At 42.2% G+C, this 19,235-nt stretch overlaps 1 protein-coding gene across 1 annotated transcript in view; it reads right to left on the minus strand.

The window, feature by feature from the left end:
* The window catches only part of LOC139741026 (probable G-protein coupled receptor CG31760), a 139,150-nt gene extending 132,565 nt beyond the window's left edge, over nt 1–6,585 (minus strand). Inside the window, exon 1 of the mRNA XM_071651615.1 lies at nt 6,422–6,585. Within this exon, the coding sequence (XP_071507716.1) occupies nt 6,422–6,480 (59 nt within the window). The 5' untranslated portion in view covers nt 6,481–6,585. The remainder of the gene's footprint in view (nt 1–6,421) is intronic.
* Nucleotides 6,586–19,235: the final 12,650 nt, after the last annotated feature.

A 19,235-nucleotide genomic window follows, 5' to 3' on the forward strand; every position in this document is an offset into this window, starting at 1 on the left:
TGCGATACTGCTTGTCGTGTGGTGATAACACATTTTCATTGTCAAAATCACTTACGGATGAAGTTCTTTCGCCTGGCTCAATTATCTAGGGGCTGGATTGCTGCCGTGTTGATACAGGCTGTACTGAGTCGTCTGCAGGGGGAGCAGGTGGTTGGCACCGCAAAACACTCACTCCCGAACCGCAAATGCCGGGATGAGGAGCACTGCCTGTTTTACGCAGTAATCAGCAAATCCACCTGTCCTTACAAACTGACGACGCGCGTACACCAAAAGCAGTCCCCGTCGATAAGTCTCCGGATTCCTTTTTTTTTTTTCTCCTTTCTCTCTCTCTCTCCGTGATAGCAGTCCCATTTATGTTTACACGAAAGATAAAGAAAGAAGAAGAGAACATAGAAAGAAATGGAGGTCGTTGTGTGAACGCGCCGACGTTGGCGTCGCCTTTCCAGCATCGCGCGTTCAGGAGGCCGACGCGCTATCGATCAATAGGTGCCGATCGGAATCAGGCAGAGACATTCTCCCATTACTTGTTCTTTGTGTTCTCCATCACGTTATCTTCCTTAACATGCTAATTTTAGGGGGGCAATCGATCGTATGTGGCCGCCTCTTCAACTCCCCTTTCCTCTCTGCCACGACGCACGTGCCTATATCCACCTACTGTACAACCCCCCCCCCCCCCAATCCACCACTATTCCGATGTCGTAGATTGGTTGAATTATGAGAAATAGTTCTTCTGGCTTTTGAGTGCTTTTCACTCCATTTCCATTCGATTTTGGAGAGGAAAGAAATCCTGCCAAGGTCAACTGCGTAACGATGGGAGACATTTAAGACATCGACTATGTCATACCTGCCACGCACACATCACATGCAACCACACGGACCAATAAACAAAGCACATACTCATACACGACAGAGAAAGGCACAATCTTAAAAGCTGTCACCCTAAAAGTAAGTTAAAAGACATTCGAACTTCGACAAAATGGAACAAACATCAATCATTCCAACAAGTTTTGAATAAAGAAATAAGTGCACAACTTAGTGCAAGACTGCTTAGGCTATTACTTGTAGCGCAAGCCACCAAAATAAGACATACGGTAGTAAATTCCCCGCTCTATTTCAGACCATCGAGTACGTAAACAATAGCACTATTTCCGATTATAAATATGAATTAATTCTGGATAGCATGTTCTGGACATGAAGATGTATCTATTGTCTGTGGTGGGGGCGAAGTAGAAACAAAAACAGAAAAATATGGCAAACAAAGTGAGTCTTAACATTATTAGTCTATGACGGCGGTACTTAAGTTGGAATGGAAACATGCATATATTTCAAGGTTTTTAAGAAAGAGAGTATAGGAGGGAAAGGAATACACAAAGTGAAAACAGAAGCAGAACAACAACAACGAACAAATCATCAGTAGGGTACGTTCAAAGTGAACAGCGGAGGAATGCTGGGGTGTGCTGTCGCACCTGTATAGATAGCACGCTTCCTGACAGCCTAACAACATGAACGCAAAAACATCGACCGCATCGAATAGCAGTTGTTTTTCGATGGATACATAATCATCATCGTTAGGAACATTTTTTTTTTCTGGGCAGAGAATTTGTTTAGGAATGATATGGATCGAGATCAGAAATACTATAGCTATGACTGCTCCCAACGCAAAAATCGGGCGCACCGTGAACTTTAAAGTTGACGATAACGCATGAAAAAAGATGAATGACAAGTCAGTAGAAGACGAGGCGAGGGAGCAATTATTTGTGTGAGTTTTCACATGTTGCTTCTTTGGCTAACATGCCCATTTATTAAACGGATGAAACAAAGACTTGTGTTTACTTCCTTCTGAAATCCTGGAGTGTCATCGAAGCGCCTTAGGGAATTCAAACAAGCCAGACGACAGTGGTTTGGCGGGAACGTAAATCGCTGCTGCTGCGGCACAATCAATACAGGAAGAAATCTCTCGCCCTGTAACCCGACACGGGAAAGGCGAGACGCTAATGTGTCGGATCCTTCAAAGCGTCAATGTTCACACAAATGCCTTTTTCTCATCCCCCTTTCTTTCATTCCATTGTCCCTTTTGCCATCCCCTCTTCCGTCTTGATCGTCCCCGCTGTGAGTGGAAAGGAAGTATATTGCCTCGGGTGACGAAATCAAGACATGACTAGGAGTTAAGCGCGGGTAATTCTCGACAATTAGCATGGCAAATGCGACCCCGCGTGTTACGGCGTCGGTGACTTGCTCGGAGCGACATCGTGGATGTACAACCGAACGCTTTGTATGCACTCTTTCCATGCATGTTTTCTCCACGAACGGCTGACACTAGATTGCATCTCAGCATTACGAGCCAAAACATTCATTTTGAGGCGGACAGCTTGAAGCTCTTCAGCTGCCCATGTTCTCCTCTTCTTTCTTTCCAAAGAGGAATTCGAAATCGGGGAGCGAGACTGGGTGCATAACTGACGAGTGAAGTTATTGTAAGAACTAGAAAAGTTGAACGTCCGATTGCTATAATCAGGAGGTTGTTTCTGTATTTGGACTGCAGCAAGAATTACAAGCCTCATTGCCTCTCAAAACTGCCGGCATCAAAACATCCGTTATTGCAATATCAACTTCGCCGTTCGAATGGGAGGAGCCCTGTTTTTTTGAAAATCGCTCCCGGTTTGAAAACACTTTATCTGAACGTCATGAACGCGGCGTTTGGTGGTGGATTGTCGTAGTTCACATCACCCGGCAGCTTGCTGGTAGGAAATCAAAACATTTCTTGCAATTCTCTCGCTTCTCTGTAAATACGTATAACTATTTCGAGTGCTTACAATCACACACCACATGGGTGAAAGTGTCTGGCAGAATTGACATACTTTTTTAATATCCTTTCGAGTTTCTCGCCAAAACATTATATAAAAGATTATGCTTCCTTCAGAACGCCAGATCAAGCAACTCGTAATGCCGATGTTTTGGCATGAGTAGGCCTACTGTTCCGCTCTGCCATTCCGCTCCAAGTCGCTCAAGGTCACTTGTAGAAATCAAGTTACTTTGTCCGGCATCTTGGTATTCTCATATATTGATGTGTATCTGCAACTTGCAAACATACTATTTCCGACTTTGATAATTGGTTCCCCCTTTTCATCATATACTAGAATTTTCTGCATAAAGATGCGGTACATTAATATCTAAGCGCAATTTCTAGTTTTCGCTTGCAAACTCAGAAACCATCTGTATAGCATTTTTTCGTTACATTGTAACACGAAAGTGTCGCTCCCTGCGAAACTCGTTGCAAAAGTGCGATACTAACAAGTGGTTTTTATGCACTACTCCTCCAAAAATAGCCTATCGTTGCGAAGGTCATGAATAATCATTGGATTTTCCCCCCTCACATTCATTTTGTCGGGCATGTTCGGAATATGGAAGTGACGTGGGGAAAATTGCCTTCAGCCTGCATGGAAATCATATGCACGTTATAGCGAGGGGGCTCACGAGAGGCGAAGGAATTCATCTAGGATACGTTATAGAATTTCGGAATCCAGGGGAGCGTAAAATTGTATTTGCATTAGTTTCGCCCGCGTAGTTAATGACTGCGCGGCATGTATGAAGTAATAGAGTCATCATATTAAAGCAGGCAAGGTGGCAAAGTCGACAATCGAGGTGGCCGACTGGAACCGAGGCTAATCAAGCGGGACTAATACGATTTCCGGGCAATGGGCGCCGCATTCGACACACAACAACACGTGACGATGGCAAGAATTCAGAGCAAATGTCTTATATGCATGTTTCATTTGCTTTTCTTCTCTGTGGGATTTTGATTTTTTTACAGCTTATGTCAGTGCGTTCCCTCACCTTGATCCACATTTCGGACATTTTTGGAGTTGAATTATTTTGTCGCAATTGTTTCAATGTTTGAAGTCGACTTGCGGTCAAAAAACCCAAAACCACAGGTCTAGAATTCTTCTTTTCCTTCTCCTTCTTCGTCTTCTCTTTCTAGATGAGATCTATGGTATAGTAAACCTTTTTTTGTGTGTGCATTTCAAAAGTTTCTAAACTCTTCACTTATCTGGATGGCTTACTTATTATACCTGCGGTCTATAAACGGTATCCAGTTGAAAAAATAACAACGTTGTTTCATGGTGATTTTGTTTGTTTGTTTTCTGAGGGGGTCATAAATGTCATTTGGTATTAGGGTAAAATGCATCAGTGTCTGCTTTCACGGATGATTTTGTCGTAATTATAAGCAAATTAGAAAAGGCGATGATAGCATCACCTCGCAGCATTCACATGGCTTTTCAGCCGTTTGTGAAAGAGTCACAACCCATGCACATAAAAGATCAAACTTTATTCATTCATTGCAAAATAAAGGGTGCATAACCCTACCCACACCATGCACACAAGAAAAACAGGTGAACGATGCCAACCTCTCGTGGTTCACCTCAGGTGTCTAGCAATAGTCGGCAAAATAATGCCATCAACCAGGCACACTGTGCCATACGAGAAGAAGAAGAAGAAGAAGAAGAAGAAGAAGAAGAAGAAGAAGAAGAAGAAGAAGAAGAAGAAGAAGAAGAAGAAGAAGGAGAAGGTCTTTTTAAATGTAATATTTACCATTTTGCAGATGAAACAAAAACCCAGCTTTAGTGCTTCAAAATAGTTCAAAATTGTGACTTAGTAAGCGACGAAGTATTGTTAAATATGCAAAATGTGAACAATAGTTATAATGAAATTGTTTCTAAATTAAACCTTCTACGGTTATGGTTTATTGAGAACAATATTGATATCTCCTTATATTTTAGGCTTTATTGCGATTTCTTATACATATCATAGGATGTTTTGTGATACAACTGACCTACACGTGTACATCAAATATGATAACTCGAACATTTTTTAAATCCCTATGGTGAACAGCATCTTTAAGGTATGAATTTGGAGTTGGCAATTTTGCAACATCAAGCCTTTCGAAACTCTTCAACTACGTTATTGCTTGATTATCAAAATATTTCTTTTGATCTTTTAACAGAACAAAACAAGGAAAGCTAGGGAAGATTTGCCATACTCAACCTTGTGCCTGGGCAGTGCTAGAATTTCGGAAAATGTTTATCTGCCTTGAGATATTTGTTAACTGATATATCTTGATCTTAAAAGCAAAAATTTCAAACTCTGTTGCAAGCTTGATGAGTGATCATCGGGCAATTGAACATTGTAGTACAGCTTAGTCAGCAAACTTTAATTTTGTTTGTATTACGCCACCTTAATGTTCCATAGTGCTTTTACCTTATCGGACTTTTGCTCTTTTCTATCTTCCCCTCTCTCTTTTTTTCTTCTCTGCTTCATGTTTTGCACACAAGACGGTCCCTTTCTTTCTTTCCATTTTGGGATCATTGCGACGACTTCTTTTTATTCTGGTTTTGATCGATCTACTTGAAACGCGGGGCGACGACGTAGCATGGGCAAGAATTTCAATCATTTTCACTCAATGTTCGGCATGAATTAACCTTAAAAGTTGGAACGACTATAGCAGTCAGTTGGGTTCACGATATTAAAAGTCCAATGTTGGGGGTGGGAGTGGGGGGAGGGGAGGAAAAAAACGAGAAAGAGAAAAAGAGGTTGGGACCAATGCAGTCAATTTACTTTGCAGCGGGATGTAGCCGGATCGTGTCCGCGTCAGTATTTACTTCGTATTGCACTAATATCTTCGCCTCGCATGTTCCAACCATATTGGCAGCTGTGTTTGCCGGTCAGTTTTGTACATTGTAGGCATCGTCGTCAGCTAGATTTTGAACTTTTGGCTTTTGTTCTCCATTCTAGCCTTAGGTAGACGGGAGAACCAAAAAGATGGAGAAAAGGGTTTCACCTGCATGACAGATGTGCATCCGCCTTTGCAAAATCCTAATCTTCCTGTACTTAAAATAAGAGCTAAATGTTCAAAGGCTTCTTGCGTCATCTGAAGACGAAGAAGAAGACCCCCCCCCCCAAATATCACAAGTGGACTGTCACTGACTGTAACGCAGTGATCGTGACGTGAGGAATAACGAATACTCTGCGTGATGATTGAGTCGTTATTTTTGCCGTTTCCCCTGTAACGGACCAATCTGCTTTCGAGATCATTACCGGCTTTCCATCTCACCCTCCCTATCATAGCCATTGAGGGTCACTACTACCCCCACAACACACACACACACACAGACGCACATACACAGACGTACAAACGAACAAACAAATAAAATGATAAGAAGCAATGTCGTTTGAACGGGAATATGATCTTTGAATAGAGACCCCAAATCGATATTTCCGGCACCTATCGCTTAACCAGTTCCCTGCCTGATTCTAATATGATCCCCAGACACATATCTCCTTCAGTTACCGCAGACATTAAAGGGTTAACAACATTCTCACCTTCTCCTTCTTTTATATCCCAGTAGTTAACAGGGAAATGACTTACTTGAAGTAGTACGTTCCGTTGGGCATGCGACCCAAGAAGGGCACAGTGTAGGTCATCATCCAGATGTTGCCGCCGCCGCAGTCGAAGTACGGCGCGCTCCAATGGCCGTCTTCGTAGTGGACGATGACGGTGTCGTCCTCGACCTGCTCTCCGTGCTCCGTGTCGTTCAGGCGGTACGTGAACGTAGCTGCAGACAGATAGGTAAAAAGAAAGGAAATAGTGACATAAATTATGATGTTTTTGTTGTTGTTTTTGTATTAGTATATTCCGTGTAATTTGTTTGATATTCGATTGTGGACCTAATAACGGGATAAATATGTCGTTAGCATACACTATGTATGTGAATCAAATTTATGCACTTGTTGAAATCTTGCAAGCTGAAGACTCGTTAACACGGAGTTGGTGTTTATTTTGTCTGTTGTTTGTTTGTGTGTGTGTGTTTGTGTGTGAGTGTGAGAGAGAGTTGTTGTTGTTGTTGTTGTTGTTGTTGTTTTTTTTTGGGGGGGGGGGGAGGGGGTCATCCCCACACTACCGACACCCACGAGTCATGACAGTTCAAAAGTTCAACAACGGAAGAAGGACCATGAGGCATACAACCCACGAAACACAGTAATCCCATGAGGTCGACACTATGCAGATAATACCCATGCGTTCTACAATAGAATAACAAGGCCCAAGAGTCCGAAACTAGGAAAACAAGACCCATGAGTCCGGCACCAGGCAACTAACCCGTTGAGGACGGTTTGAATTTGCTACAACACACATTTCCCATAGACACCTGCCCGAGTATACTCGGGACTCATCCTCAATGGGCTAAGGGCCCACGAGTTCGACATTACGTCACGGGATTAATGTGTCGGTCTTGTGGGCCTTCTTTGCTTAGTGTCAGACTCATGGGCCTTCTTTGCCTAGGACTATGACTCGTGAGCTGTATGACTAATGCGCTGTGTGACTTGTGGGTGACGAATACATGTGTTACACACGTTTTTTGAGAGTTTTTCGGGTTTTTTTTTTCATAGCATGGACTCATACTTAGAAGATTCAAATCTAGTCAATTATTAACTTTTGAGGAGCCTTTTTTCCCCCGCATGATTCTCGCGCATGGTAACCTGCATTGTAAACGAATGTAAGGGGGGGGGGGGGAGAGGCGGGTGGAAACGACAAGAAAACCATTAAGACCTCGTATTTGGAACCGAAATATTGTCACGCAGTCTACGCTATAGAGATAGCACGAAAGAAGAGGAGAAATAAAAGAGGGACTTCTATTGTTGGAGCAAAGCCATCATTTACAACACTCATCCCAGAGGAAATTGCAATGTACATGATATATATTAAAAAGGTCTTTCCACTTCTACAGAACTGGAAACCGCCATGTGAAGCAATGCACGTATCATCTCGCCGAGTGCGAAATCGCATGACATCACGTTCGTAGTACATGTTATAGCGCATCCGGAACGAAGAGCAATCAACTGGCCTGACACGACAGCACTTACGGTCATTCGTCACCGTTTCCCTGCTCAACTCATCTCCCCCCCCCCCCTCTCGTTTGAAATCAATCTTACTGCCCGCGTCCACTTTACTACTATCACATAGGGGAAAAATATGGTTTGACGGAAAGCTATTAATATCCGTTCGTCACAAGATAGAAACGTCGGCAGAAAAAGGAGGCAGGAATTCCTGCACAGCGCATTATGTTAAGATTTCTGTCAAAAGACGAACCTGGATCAAAATCCCCGCCGAAGCCAGGTCGTGCCGAGAGGATTAATTCCTTTAATGGAAAAGTGAAATATTTGCCACGGGCCGGTGGAGGGATGCCGGAGAGAGAGAGAGAGAGAGCAGGTATGGTGGGGGGGGGGGGAGGAGGGGGGAGGGGGCTAGACGGGACTTCAGCAATAACGCGATTATTTTGTGTCATCCAACGACCAAATCGTGATGTTTACACGCAATTAACCACTGCCTTTACCAAATGCCTACACCTGATCAAAGTTTTCTCTATGCGACATGCAAAGACCAAGCTGCTGTTAGGAGTGATATATATATATATATATATATATATATATATATATATATATACATACATACATACATACATTGTAGTATTCATTCTATGAGATACATATTGAATAATTTGCGTTTTACAAGCTCTGCTTTCGAGTAGATATCTCCTTTTTCATCATCATTTATCTCTGTCAATCTTCCAATATGTACATTGTTTCTCTTATTATTCAGTTCTTTTGTATGCACATTTTGTTATTTATACGTGTATACTGTGTAATTCGCCATGTACCAAACGTATTCCTTGCAAATCGCTACAGAAGTACTTGTCATGCGTATGCTTTGTATCATACTTTACCCTTATGTTGGAATGGAATTTATTGATCTGCAACCATTAATTTTCATATTGATTCCTCTGCGACTATCCGAGTGCTCACATGGCATTCTACTGATAGATCCAATATAGTATGAGTGAACATTTTAATTGAATACGAGCTTATCGTACCTCATTATCGCTAGGGAGAGGCCTTTCTAATGCTCACTATCCTGCTTTCATCTTTCTTGTTAATTCGGGAAGAAAGAGTTTGATACTTCAGGAAATAAGGCAAATCATACAGGGTCCGCAAGGAGGCTTTGAAAATATGATCGCGATGTATATTTTGTGGGAGTTAATGAGGGAAGGGATGGGGATAGAAGTGTACGGTTAGTGTGTTAAGTACCAATTCCAAAGACTTTCCGAGGGCTCTTTGCTGAGAGCTTTATAAAGTGAAGAGAATCTTTGGAATGTCGAGGGATTTCGAAGACGTAGTTCCGTAAAATGGCAGACTCTTGCGTGATGAAATGCTTTGTTTATATCTCTGTTCAGTGACTCTTGGATTATTGTGTTGTGCACTGTAATCACGCCATAATGACTGTTCCCTCTCTCTGCAAGTCCACAAATTTCTCTCCTCTCCCCATCCATTCCTTTCTTCCTTCCCCTTTCTCTCACTCTCTATCTCCACTCTTGTGCCTGGTGCGTATTTAACAGTGGACAAGCCCTATGCAAACATCGAGAAACGAAACACTACACGGCAAGATCCATCTTTCCCCCATGTCTGTATACGGCAATGCATCTCGCCTCTTGACCAAATCAACAGTTCAAGGGAAACAAAGCCTCGACGATGTTAGTTTTATCACGAGGAGTTGTTTGCCGCATGTTCGGGAAACACAGGCGATTGCTTATTTTGACAGCTCTGAGGGGGGTAAAAACCCAACAACAATTCTGGCAGTTCTGGGCTGTATAAATCGCGGGGAACCGTTGCACGTCAAAGTCAAATACGGCTGTTTGATGATTTCTCGCCTGATTGATGATATGGTCACAGCAACGACGTGCAAAGGGACGGAGAAATGAGGGTCCGGTCAGCCAGGGTTATTTCCCTTCTTCCTGGTCACTCGGCAGAGATTGCGTCTGTCTAAAAGCCTCGGGCCCTCAGAATAAAACGGGCATGGTGGATGATCACCGATGCGCTGCCCCATGTCAAACGTACAACCGATGAGGACAGTCTTTTTCTTCAGATTCGCCCATCAAAGCGAAAGCAATGACCTTCCCCTTTAAATATCAGCATGTGGAGGAAGTAGACTCAGATTAGTTAAAGCTGGCTTGCGATGCACCATGTGAGAAGTCCGTTGCAGGGCTACAAGAGGACTTTCGCTTGCGAACGTGTTCTGAATTATGTGCCGTGCTACACGAGAAATTTTGGTCGGCCTGAAAGCAAAACTTGAATCACGAATTAATTTTTTCCTACAATCAATTTTGGCTGATCGTGCTCGTGCTGTGTTTGCCAATCGAGTTTTGCCCTATTCTGGCTTCGCGTTTGTAATCTGAACGAAGTGACATCTAAGGCACGACTCAGAAGGTGGACCTATGCCTTGTCCTTGCACATACCACCGCCATAGTTCATAAAAAAGACATACACATGCCTGGACTTGCGCGTAAACGTATCGAGCGCTACATTATCATGTGTGAAGGGTCATGATGTTTCAGTCATTATCTGTTGTATGAGATGTCATTACGCTTTGCAGTTAGGGATCAGCGAAGAGAGATTCGCTTCTGTGTCTGATTACTCTTCAACTCTATGCACACAATTCCGAACGTGTTTCAGACACGCTATCGCAGACGAGTTCCTTCGTTTTTTGAGTTTTTGAGCACTTTCTCCGACAGGTTGACCCCTTGTCTTCCGATGTCAGGAGTGACTCAGGGGTGTCTCCAGTGACTCAAGGTCCAAACTGAGCTCTAGTAAAGCAAAACAAAAGGAATGGCGATGATTGGGATGACAGGTGGGGTGACGTGGATTACCAACGAAGTATTTCTCTGTATGTCTCTGCATTGAATGCTCGTTGAACGTGCAATGTCCAGTTTCATGCACGTTCATGTTTCACACTCGCTGCAAAGCAAAGCATCTGCAGAACTAGTTCTCACTAACCATTTGCTAACCGCTTACTAAGACATATCAGTAAGCAGAGGCATCGGTGCCTATGTAATGCATGCAGCATTTACGGCTATGATATGCATTGAGCTCAGTGTTGTCAGTACAAAAGCAAAAAGAATTGTTGCTCTCTTCATACAAAAGCCAACAACAAAAACCAAGCACTGGGTTAATACATGGCAGCTGACAAGAACAACATGGAAGTTCCTATGGCGAGATGATGCCTATGGCTTCTCAGCAAAAAAAAAAAAAAAAAAAAAAAATACAACATACCCCCCCCCCCACACACACACACACACACAGAACATTAGGACCTACATAACGAAAAAAGGTGGCTTTTGTCGAGATGGGTATGATAAAGAGCTGGGTATAATGCTCTTTACGTAAGATGAGTCTGATAATGAATTAAAGAAAAATCAAACTGGAGGCAAGTAAACAAACAGTTTGCCTACTCACAATGAATCGTATTTTAAGAGGGCGTTATAAACACACAAACGCGCACTTCTATACAAAAAAGTGAGTACATAATGATGATTACTGTGGTTTGACTGTTTTCACATATGTCACTATACTTCTCACCGTTTCAATATGTATCAACATCTTATACGGGTGAATTGTAGGCATCATTGGGATATTGATATGGAAACCCGAAGCGACAATTTCCGATTACAACACCCAAAAGGAATGAGTAGGAAATTATGTGTGTTTGTGTGTGTGTGTGTGTGTGTGTGTGAGAGAGAGAGAGAGAGAGAGAGAGAGAGAAAGAGAGAGAGGAGAGAGAAAGGAAGGTGAGTGGGCAGGGTGCCAACCACTTTTAATTTAGACTTCGCAATCATTTTGAGAAAACATCACTTCGTCAACTCTAGGAAAAAAACAGCAACACATTAACATGAACAGATACTCAAGAAGTACAAATGTTTCCGGTTCTGCCATAGCATCTGAATGTGTGTGTGTGTTTAGACATTCGCACTCAGTGAAGAATACATTACATTCCTTTATGTGACAATAGAGAGAGAGAAAAAAAATGCTCCCACACACAAACACGCAAATCATCTGGGAATTACTCTCGCAGGTGCTATCAAAACCCTATAAATTCAACACCAAACATCCGACGAGGGATTCAAGTCCAAGTCTGACACCGGATCATGGAAAGAAGTTCGTCATGGTTACCATATTTTTTTCATTTTTTTCAAATTGAATGAGGAAGAAAGTTGAACATAAACTCGGATATCACCATGACAAGAATGTTAATGGCATTGTAAAGACTTGCGGTGGTTAATCAAATTTCCATATCAGTGCAAACTGTTCACGTGGACACGTCACCTTATAGCGGACACGTAAGTTTATAGAGGACACAAACCTGAAGTCGAGACGAAAGCTCGCGCCACCGGCCGCTAGGTGCGAGGGGCGCCGTTGTTGACTTGCACTGTTAGTGTCGTTTCGGCGGGATATTCCCATCCACGTGTAAAACAAATATTTGCAATGGGCAAACTACTCGACAAGTGTCCTGTGACGATCGAGGGGGATCTATGCGTACCAAACGAGACCCCTTCGATATGGGTCACTTTCTCTTCCTCTGCAACTCCCTTTTCCAGTCTCACCTCCTCACACACGCACGCACGCACACACACACACACACACACATACACACACACACACACACACAATCTCCCCCTCTCTCTCATTCTTTGTCTTTTCTCGATATATCTTCATATACCTCTCCCTGCTACGAACCTCACTCCCACAAGGTAAATTGGAGAGTGATGGTAAAGTGGCTCATCGACATGCCACCTGGTCGAAAGCGGGTCGTCGGAAGGTCAAGGCCAGTGGTGTACTGAAAAGTTTTCAGTAAATCCGTGTTAGTTATCCATGAAATGACCGTCATGTTGTGCCTTGGATTTGCTTTTTTTTTAAATTCTCAGACTTTTTTTTTGGGGGGGGGGGGGAAGGGAGGAACGGGATTTTGCTTTGCTTTTACATCAGAAAGAATTCAAGTCCCAAGTGCTTTGACGAGGTAATAGCCGTACTTTCCTTCCTTTAATGTAGACATTCTGTATTGCTTTCCTTTCTATTCTTAACAGTGCCGACGATAACGAATTGCCTCATTCTAACACTCTACGGTCACACAATGATCTATAAAAGATTGGCACCACGTGTGAGTATTATACATATTCAGGGGGCCATTTCATGAAGCATTTTGCCCGACAAAGTTGTCGGACAATTTGCTCTCAGTCACTCAGATGCAAGGATTTCAGTAGCTTGTAACAGTTTGTCAGAAAAATATCCGACCAAACTGCTTCATGAAACGCCCCCAGATATCTTACATTACTCATGAGGTGGCACCTGTTTGGAATAATGATGGAGTATTTATGCGTAATGGGAAACGCGAATGGTCACGCAGTCTACGCACGGTCGTGATTACAGTGAGCTATGGGGGATCTACCTAAGATATGAATTCATCAGTGAACTACCTCCTGACAATGATGTGTGTATAGACACTGATGAATGCCTGCACAGGTTTTCTGAAACGTCATAGCTATTGATAGAGTGACTCTTTCTCAATCTTGACTTTGATACCAAACCATTTATATTGGTGTCAGGTGCGGCATGACTAAATAACGGTGGGAACCTGATACATTATTCACGACCGGTTTACCAATTCCTTGACCGTATGGATATGTTTTGATTATATTCTACAGGAAAGTTTCTCCACGACCGTTTGAGAACCCCTTTCCTGCATTAAAAAAAAAAAAATCACTTATTTCAATGGCAGATATCACAGATTTATGTCCAAAACTCGATCCCATGGTGGTCACTCACAAATACATTTGCTACCTTGCGAGAATAATATCAATTCCTCATTGGCCCTGATTGAGTTTTTGCACAAAATATCAACAATATGTCTTGATTTTTTTGTTGTTGAGTGTACGGAGTATACCACTGTTGTTTTGCAGCCTTCGGCAAAGCAACCATGCTAGCTAGGAAGTCAGTCAAGCAGGGAATCGGGTAAAAAAAAATAAAATGAAGAGATAAGAGAGAGTCACTATTTTTAGTGTGCGCAATTAATTACGAGGCGGGACATCGTGTAAACAATACTGTGTAAACGGTCTCTTGTTACTTAACCAATGCTATACCTCATTGTCGGGCGGCAGCACATGTGATGGAATATTATGGAAATTACGTGTGCATTATTTAGACATTGAGGGATACGAAAAAGAAAAGAAAATATAGGTGCATTGCCCGAGGATATCTTTCCCTCTCAATCACTTCCTCTCCCTCTCTCTTTCTCACCTCTGTTTCCTATAATTCTCATTCTGCTCTTCTCTTTGCTCAATCCTTTTATATTCTACACATTCTCTCCACTTCGTGTCTGTTCCTTGATTCTTTTAATTCTCTGTCTTTTATCTTTCTCGAACTCTTCTATATTCTATTTTTCCTCTATCCCTTTTCCTTCCTTTTCTCTGTTCAGTCTCTTATAAATCTGAGGCTATCCGGTTCCCTCATTCTCACTCTCTGCCTCTCTCTCTCTTTCGTTTTCTTACTCTTTTATCTCTATACCCTCCTATTCTCCTCCCGATGTATGTCATAATATTATGTATGTACGGGGGCTGCACGCAAATCAAGCCACGCTTATGCTGTAGCCCCACTGTATTATTCATTGTTGCATGTTTGTTGTACGTTTTGCTGTACATTGTGCAAAGGCAATGAAGAAGAAAATACTCTGTGAACGACTTATATTCATGTTTGCACATGAATTTGCAATCCTTTCTTTTCTATCCATTCTTCCATTCTGAGGTTTTTTAGGTGCCTTTCTCGTTTTATCGTGACCTTGCTTCAATGTCACAGCTTCTCTCTTTACTTCTCATATTCGTAAAGTCCCTGCAGAACAGTAATTATTTTTGTCGATTACTTTGTTTTGCATGACCTCTTCTACTTGCTTTCAAAGGAACTAAAGAACATGGTAATGGGAAGAAAAAAAAATTAACGTTCCACCTGAACGTTCGTTTGAATAAAATATGACACGTTTGCATTTTCAGGAATAGAAATATATGTGTGAATACTTTCTGAGAGAAGCTCTCTTTGTTTGCCTATGTTTCTTGGGTTAAACGAAAATAATTCTAGAGAAGGTCATTAGAATCGGATCGGCTATGTCGGCTGCGAAAGATAATCTGTATTCAATTAATGGGAGCGCTCCGTCATTCGTGGCGCTGGCATCAATCGCGGGCATCCATTTCTGGTAAATCCTAATCAAATTGTCCTTTTTTTCGGTCTGACAGATTCTTGCCATGTTCCAAAGGTGTGCACGAGGTGAGAAGAGGTTCTAATGCAATAATACAACGTCTGCTTTCACGGGAGAAGGTAACACTAGATGTTGGACAGGTAAACGTTGTGATTCGGTAACGATCGATCGATCGCTGATGATCGTCCGCCATTGCTTTCTCAGTTTCTATTGCCTGCACCATCGCTCAGCTGGGATGCCATCAGTTTCTTATTTTGCCAACAAAGCGATGCGTGCTCTTTTTTTTTTTGCAAAGAAATTTCGTAAGCTTTGTTCCTACTCTTTGCGATATGCAGCAGAAGCAGTGGCGTATCTAGGGGGGGGGGGGGGGGCAAGGGGGGCACGTGCCCCGGGCGCCACTTCTTGGGGGCGCAAAAAACAAAACGAAGAAAAAAGAAAAGGAGAAGAAGAAGAAGAAGAAGAAGAAACTCACCGGAAAGGGGGGGGGGGGGGGAGAATGGTGGGGGGGGGGGGCAGAAAACCAAGTCAAAAAAGCTAAAAACAAAACATAACAATGACTCGGACAAAATGACAATGTTTATTGTGTTCACTCGAGAATTCCATGTTATGTAAGCTGAAATATTGTACAACAATTTTCGGCTCGCTCGCTGCGCTCGCTCTCTAAATTGTATATAGAAGAAGAAGGTAAGAACAAAATGTGATGACGCGGACAAAATGACAATGTCTATTGTGTTCACACATGTCATTCTATATTTAGCAGGCAAAATGTTTCACGGAGCAGCGGCTGCAATTTCTTTCGTTCTGAAGCGATCGCCAATTGGATCAAAAGAAGGCGCCAACGGTTTCGAACATACGGGGGGGGGGGGCGCCAAAAAAATCAAACAAGATAAGAATAGAACGTAATGATGACGTGGAAATATACAAATTTCGGCTCACTCGCTCGTACTAATTTAGAGTATTTCTTCAAGAACTCAGTTTGTTGGTAAAAATCGTTATCTATAAGGCCGTCACTATATGTTGATTAGAATTGTAAGATTTGATAAGCAAAAAATGACAAGAGTTCCATGTTTTGTAAGCTGAAATACAAAAATTTTCGGCTCGCTCGCTGCGCTCGCTCGCCAAAATTTGTCAAAACAAAAAGGAGATAAGAACAAAACGTGATGATGACGCGGAAATATACAAATTTCGTCTCACTCGCTCGTACTAATTTAGAGTATTTTTTCAAGTCTTCAGTTTGTTGGTAAAAATCGTTATCTATAAGGCCGTCACTATACATTGTATCTTGATTAGAATTGTAAGATATGATAAGCACAAAATGACAAGAGTTCCATGTTTTGTAAGCTGAAATACAAAAATTTTCGGCTCGCTCGCTGCGCTCGCTCGCCAAAATTTATCAAAACAAAAAGGAGATAAGAACCAAACGTGATGATAACGCGGAAATATACAAATTTCGGCTCACTCGCGCGTACATGGGGGGGGGGGGGGGCATTTCATGAAGCAATTTGTCGGATATTTCGTCTGACAAACTGTTAAAAGCTACTGAAATCCTTGCTTCTGATTGGCTGAAAGCAAATTTTGTCCGACAAGTTGTCGGACAAAATGCTTCATGAAATGCCCCTCTGATTTAGAATATTTTTTTAAAGTACTCAGTTTGTTGGTATAGATAAATCGTTATCTATAAGACAGTCACTATCTTGATTAGAATTGTAAGATTTGATAAGCAAAAAATGACAACAATTCCATGTTTTGTCAGCTGAAATACACAAATTTTCGGCTCGCTCGCTGCGCTCGCTCGCCAAAATTTATCAAAATTCATTTTATTTAAATCACCCTCAAAAGACCCCCTTCAAGGGCTTGAAAAGCATATCATGTGGACTTTGCTTAAAGTTCCTACCGGGATGGGATTGGGGTTGAACACTAGTCTTTTTCAGAAATTAGGGGCGCAATTTTCGCGCTTGCCCCGGGCGCCGTTTTCCCTAGATACGCCACTGAGCAGAAGGCATTTCCATCTGTAAATATTTCACAATCTCCTTTTTTTTAACTCTCGTGGATTCAAGCTCAAGTTCAAATTTATTTCCATCTTTCTACTGCAACATGATCTTCCTTTCTTTAGTGACAGAAATAATGTATGTGAATTTGTACAAAGTAAACAACAATGATTGTGACCTTACAGTAACGATACACTGTAATGGGTGCTGAGGTAATTAAAGCGAAATATCAATATGCACTGTAAAAACAGGAGGGACCCACTGAAACGACAATTCTTGTAGAATGTGAGCCCGTCTTGAAAAAAAAAATCGATGAAAAAATTGATTGAAACAGCAACAACAGCAACAACAAAAAAAGTTTTGCAGCCAACACAAAGACAGACGGACAAACAGATACACACAAAAACAACGAACAAATAACGAAAAAACATGAGACGAGACTGGGACAGCAACCATACTATAATAAAGGAAAATAACGATGCGATAGGAAACTAGAGTAGCATAACAAAAAGATAACAAAATAGACAAGAATAAATATTCAACATACTTATACTTGTGGTCGCTGCATGAAGGAAGTCTTGGGGGAGAGTGCCTTTGCACGTGCTGGACCATCACTGTTGAATTCACTTCCACCTTACATAAGAAATTCGTCATCGATGGAGTCATTTAAGAATGATTTAAAAAACTTTTTTTTTCATGATATCATATTTATCTAACCGTTATACTTTCATCTCCGAATGCGTCTTCTGCATTTCTTTTAAACGATTTGGCGCAATATAAACTGCAACTATAACTAATTTCATCATTCACATCAACATTGTCCATGTTGATATCATCACAATAAAATGGACTTTGAAAAAAAAAAGAATAGCGATTGACACTGAGACTAGCTTGACAATGAACTACAGTAAAATGCATTTCTTGTGTGCGGACATCGGACCGTAAAGCACACCAGTGGCTTGTGGGTGGAACTTATCGTAGATGACACCCATATGTCATCTGCGGCAAATGGTAGAAACTGGAGACGATGATGAGGTTGAAACATTCCCTGAGACGGCCAGAAGACGAGACGGATTTGAAGAACAGGGAATTCGATTATTCCCGCAGATGAGAAACGTAAAACCGCCTCGCAGATCTCATGTTCCCGTCAGAGCTGGCCTGGGCCGCGCCATCCCGATATCCGCGCGCCGCATGACTAGGAGTCGCGCCGGTGACGAACGCACGGACAAGACCGAGCAGTGCTCGCTCCGAAGCTGGCAGATCTGTAGCTTATTTCGAATCTCTCTCGGTTGACGAGTCAATACAGCAAACCATGTTTTCCTGCAATTTGATCCCAATCGCATCATAAATGGCGTTCAGATGAACGCGAATCAATGCGCGTGGTAAAAGGCAGACGCAGGATTTTGATCGATACTGGAAAACATGGCGAGAAAGGAGAGATTTTGTGGGTCAGGTTGAACGCAACACTCGTGTCACAGATAGTGTCCGCAGGTTCAAGTGCAGAAGACAGCTGATAGAACGCCGAGCTACACTGAATAGCATTGAATTTTCACTCCCGGTTGCTCCACAAACCTGCATGCCGCTGAGAAGAAACTCGGAGCAATTACGGCTTTGGTTACCACCGCACGATCCTTTGACTTACTCCGTCGTTTGTGCCCCCAAGGAATACGCTTGGATCTCACAGCCGGAAGGCACCTACCATTTTGAGTTTAATTTTTTTGACTTATACATAGTTGATGAAACCAGATATCGTACTACGTATATCTGCTTAATCTGGAGACGAATGACTAAAGGCACATCTTTTTAATGTTTGATATTGCATGTGAGCTAAGAAAAAAAAAAAGGTTTGTGATTTGAAAAGGCGCTGCCAGGATTTGCTTCCTAGTCGTCTGGAAGAATATGCATGCAAAGATGCATACCGTGCGTACATGAGAACAAAGAATATACTCTCGTATCATGATTGCAAAATTACACGATTGTGATGTGTGAAGGTCAGTCAATCAGTATTTCTAATATTACACCTGCAATAGACCTCTACCGGTAATGAAACATATTAGCCCACTAATTATTCCACAATATCTCTTCCAATTGTGTTTCGTGTGTGCGTGTGTGTGTGTGGGGGGGGG

This window comes from Diadema antillarum, unplaced genomic scaffold (assembly GCF_040938485.1).
Source record: "Diadema antillarum isolate AM-2024a unplaced genomic scaffold, OU_Dant_1.0 seq00000897_RagTag, whole genome shotgun sequence".
Classification (NCBI taxonomy): Eukaryota; Metazoa; Echinodermata; class Echinoidea; order Diadematoida; family Diadematidae; genus Diadema; species Diadema antillarum.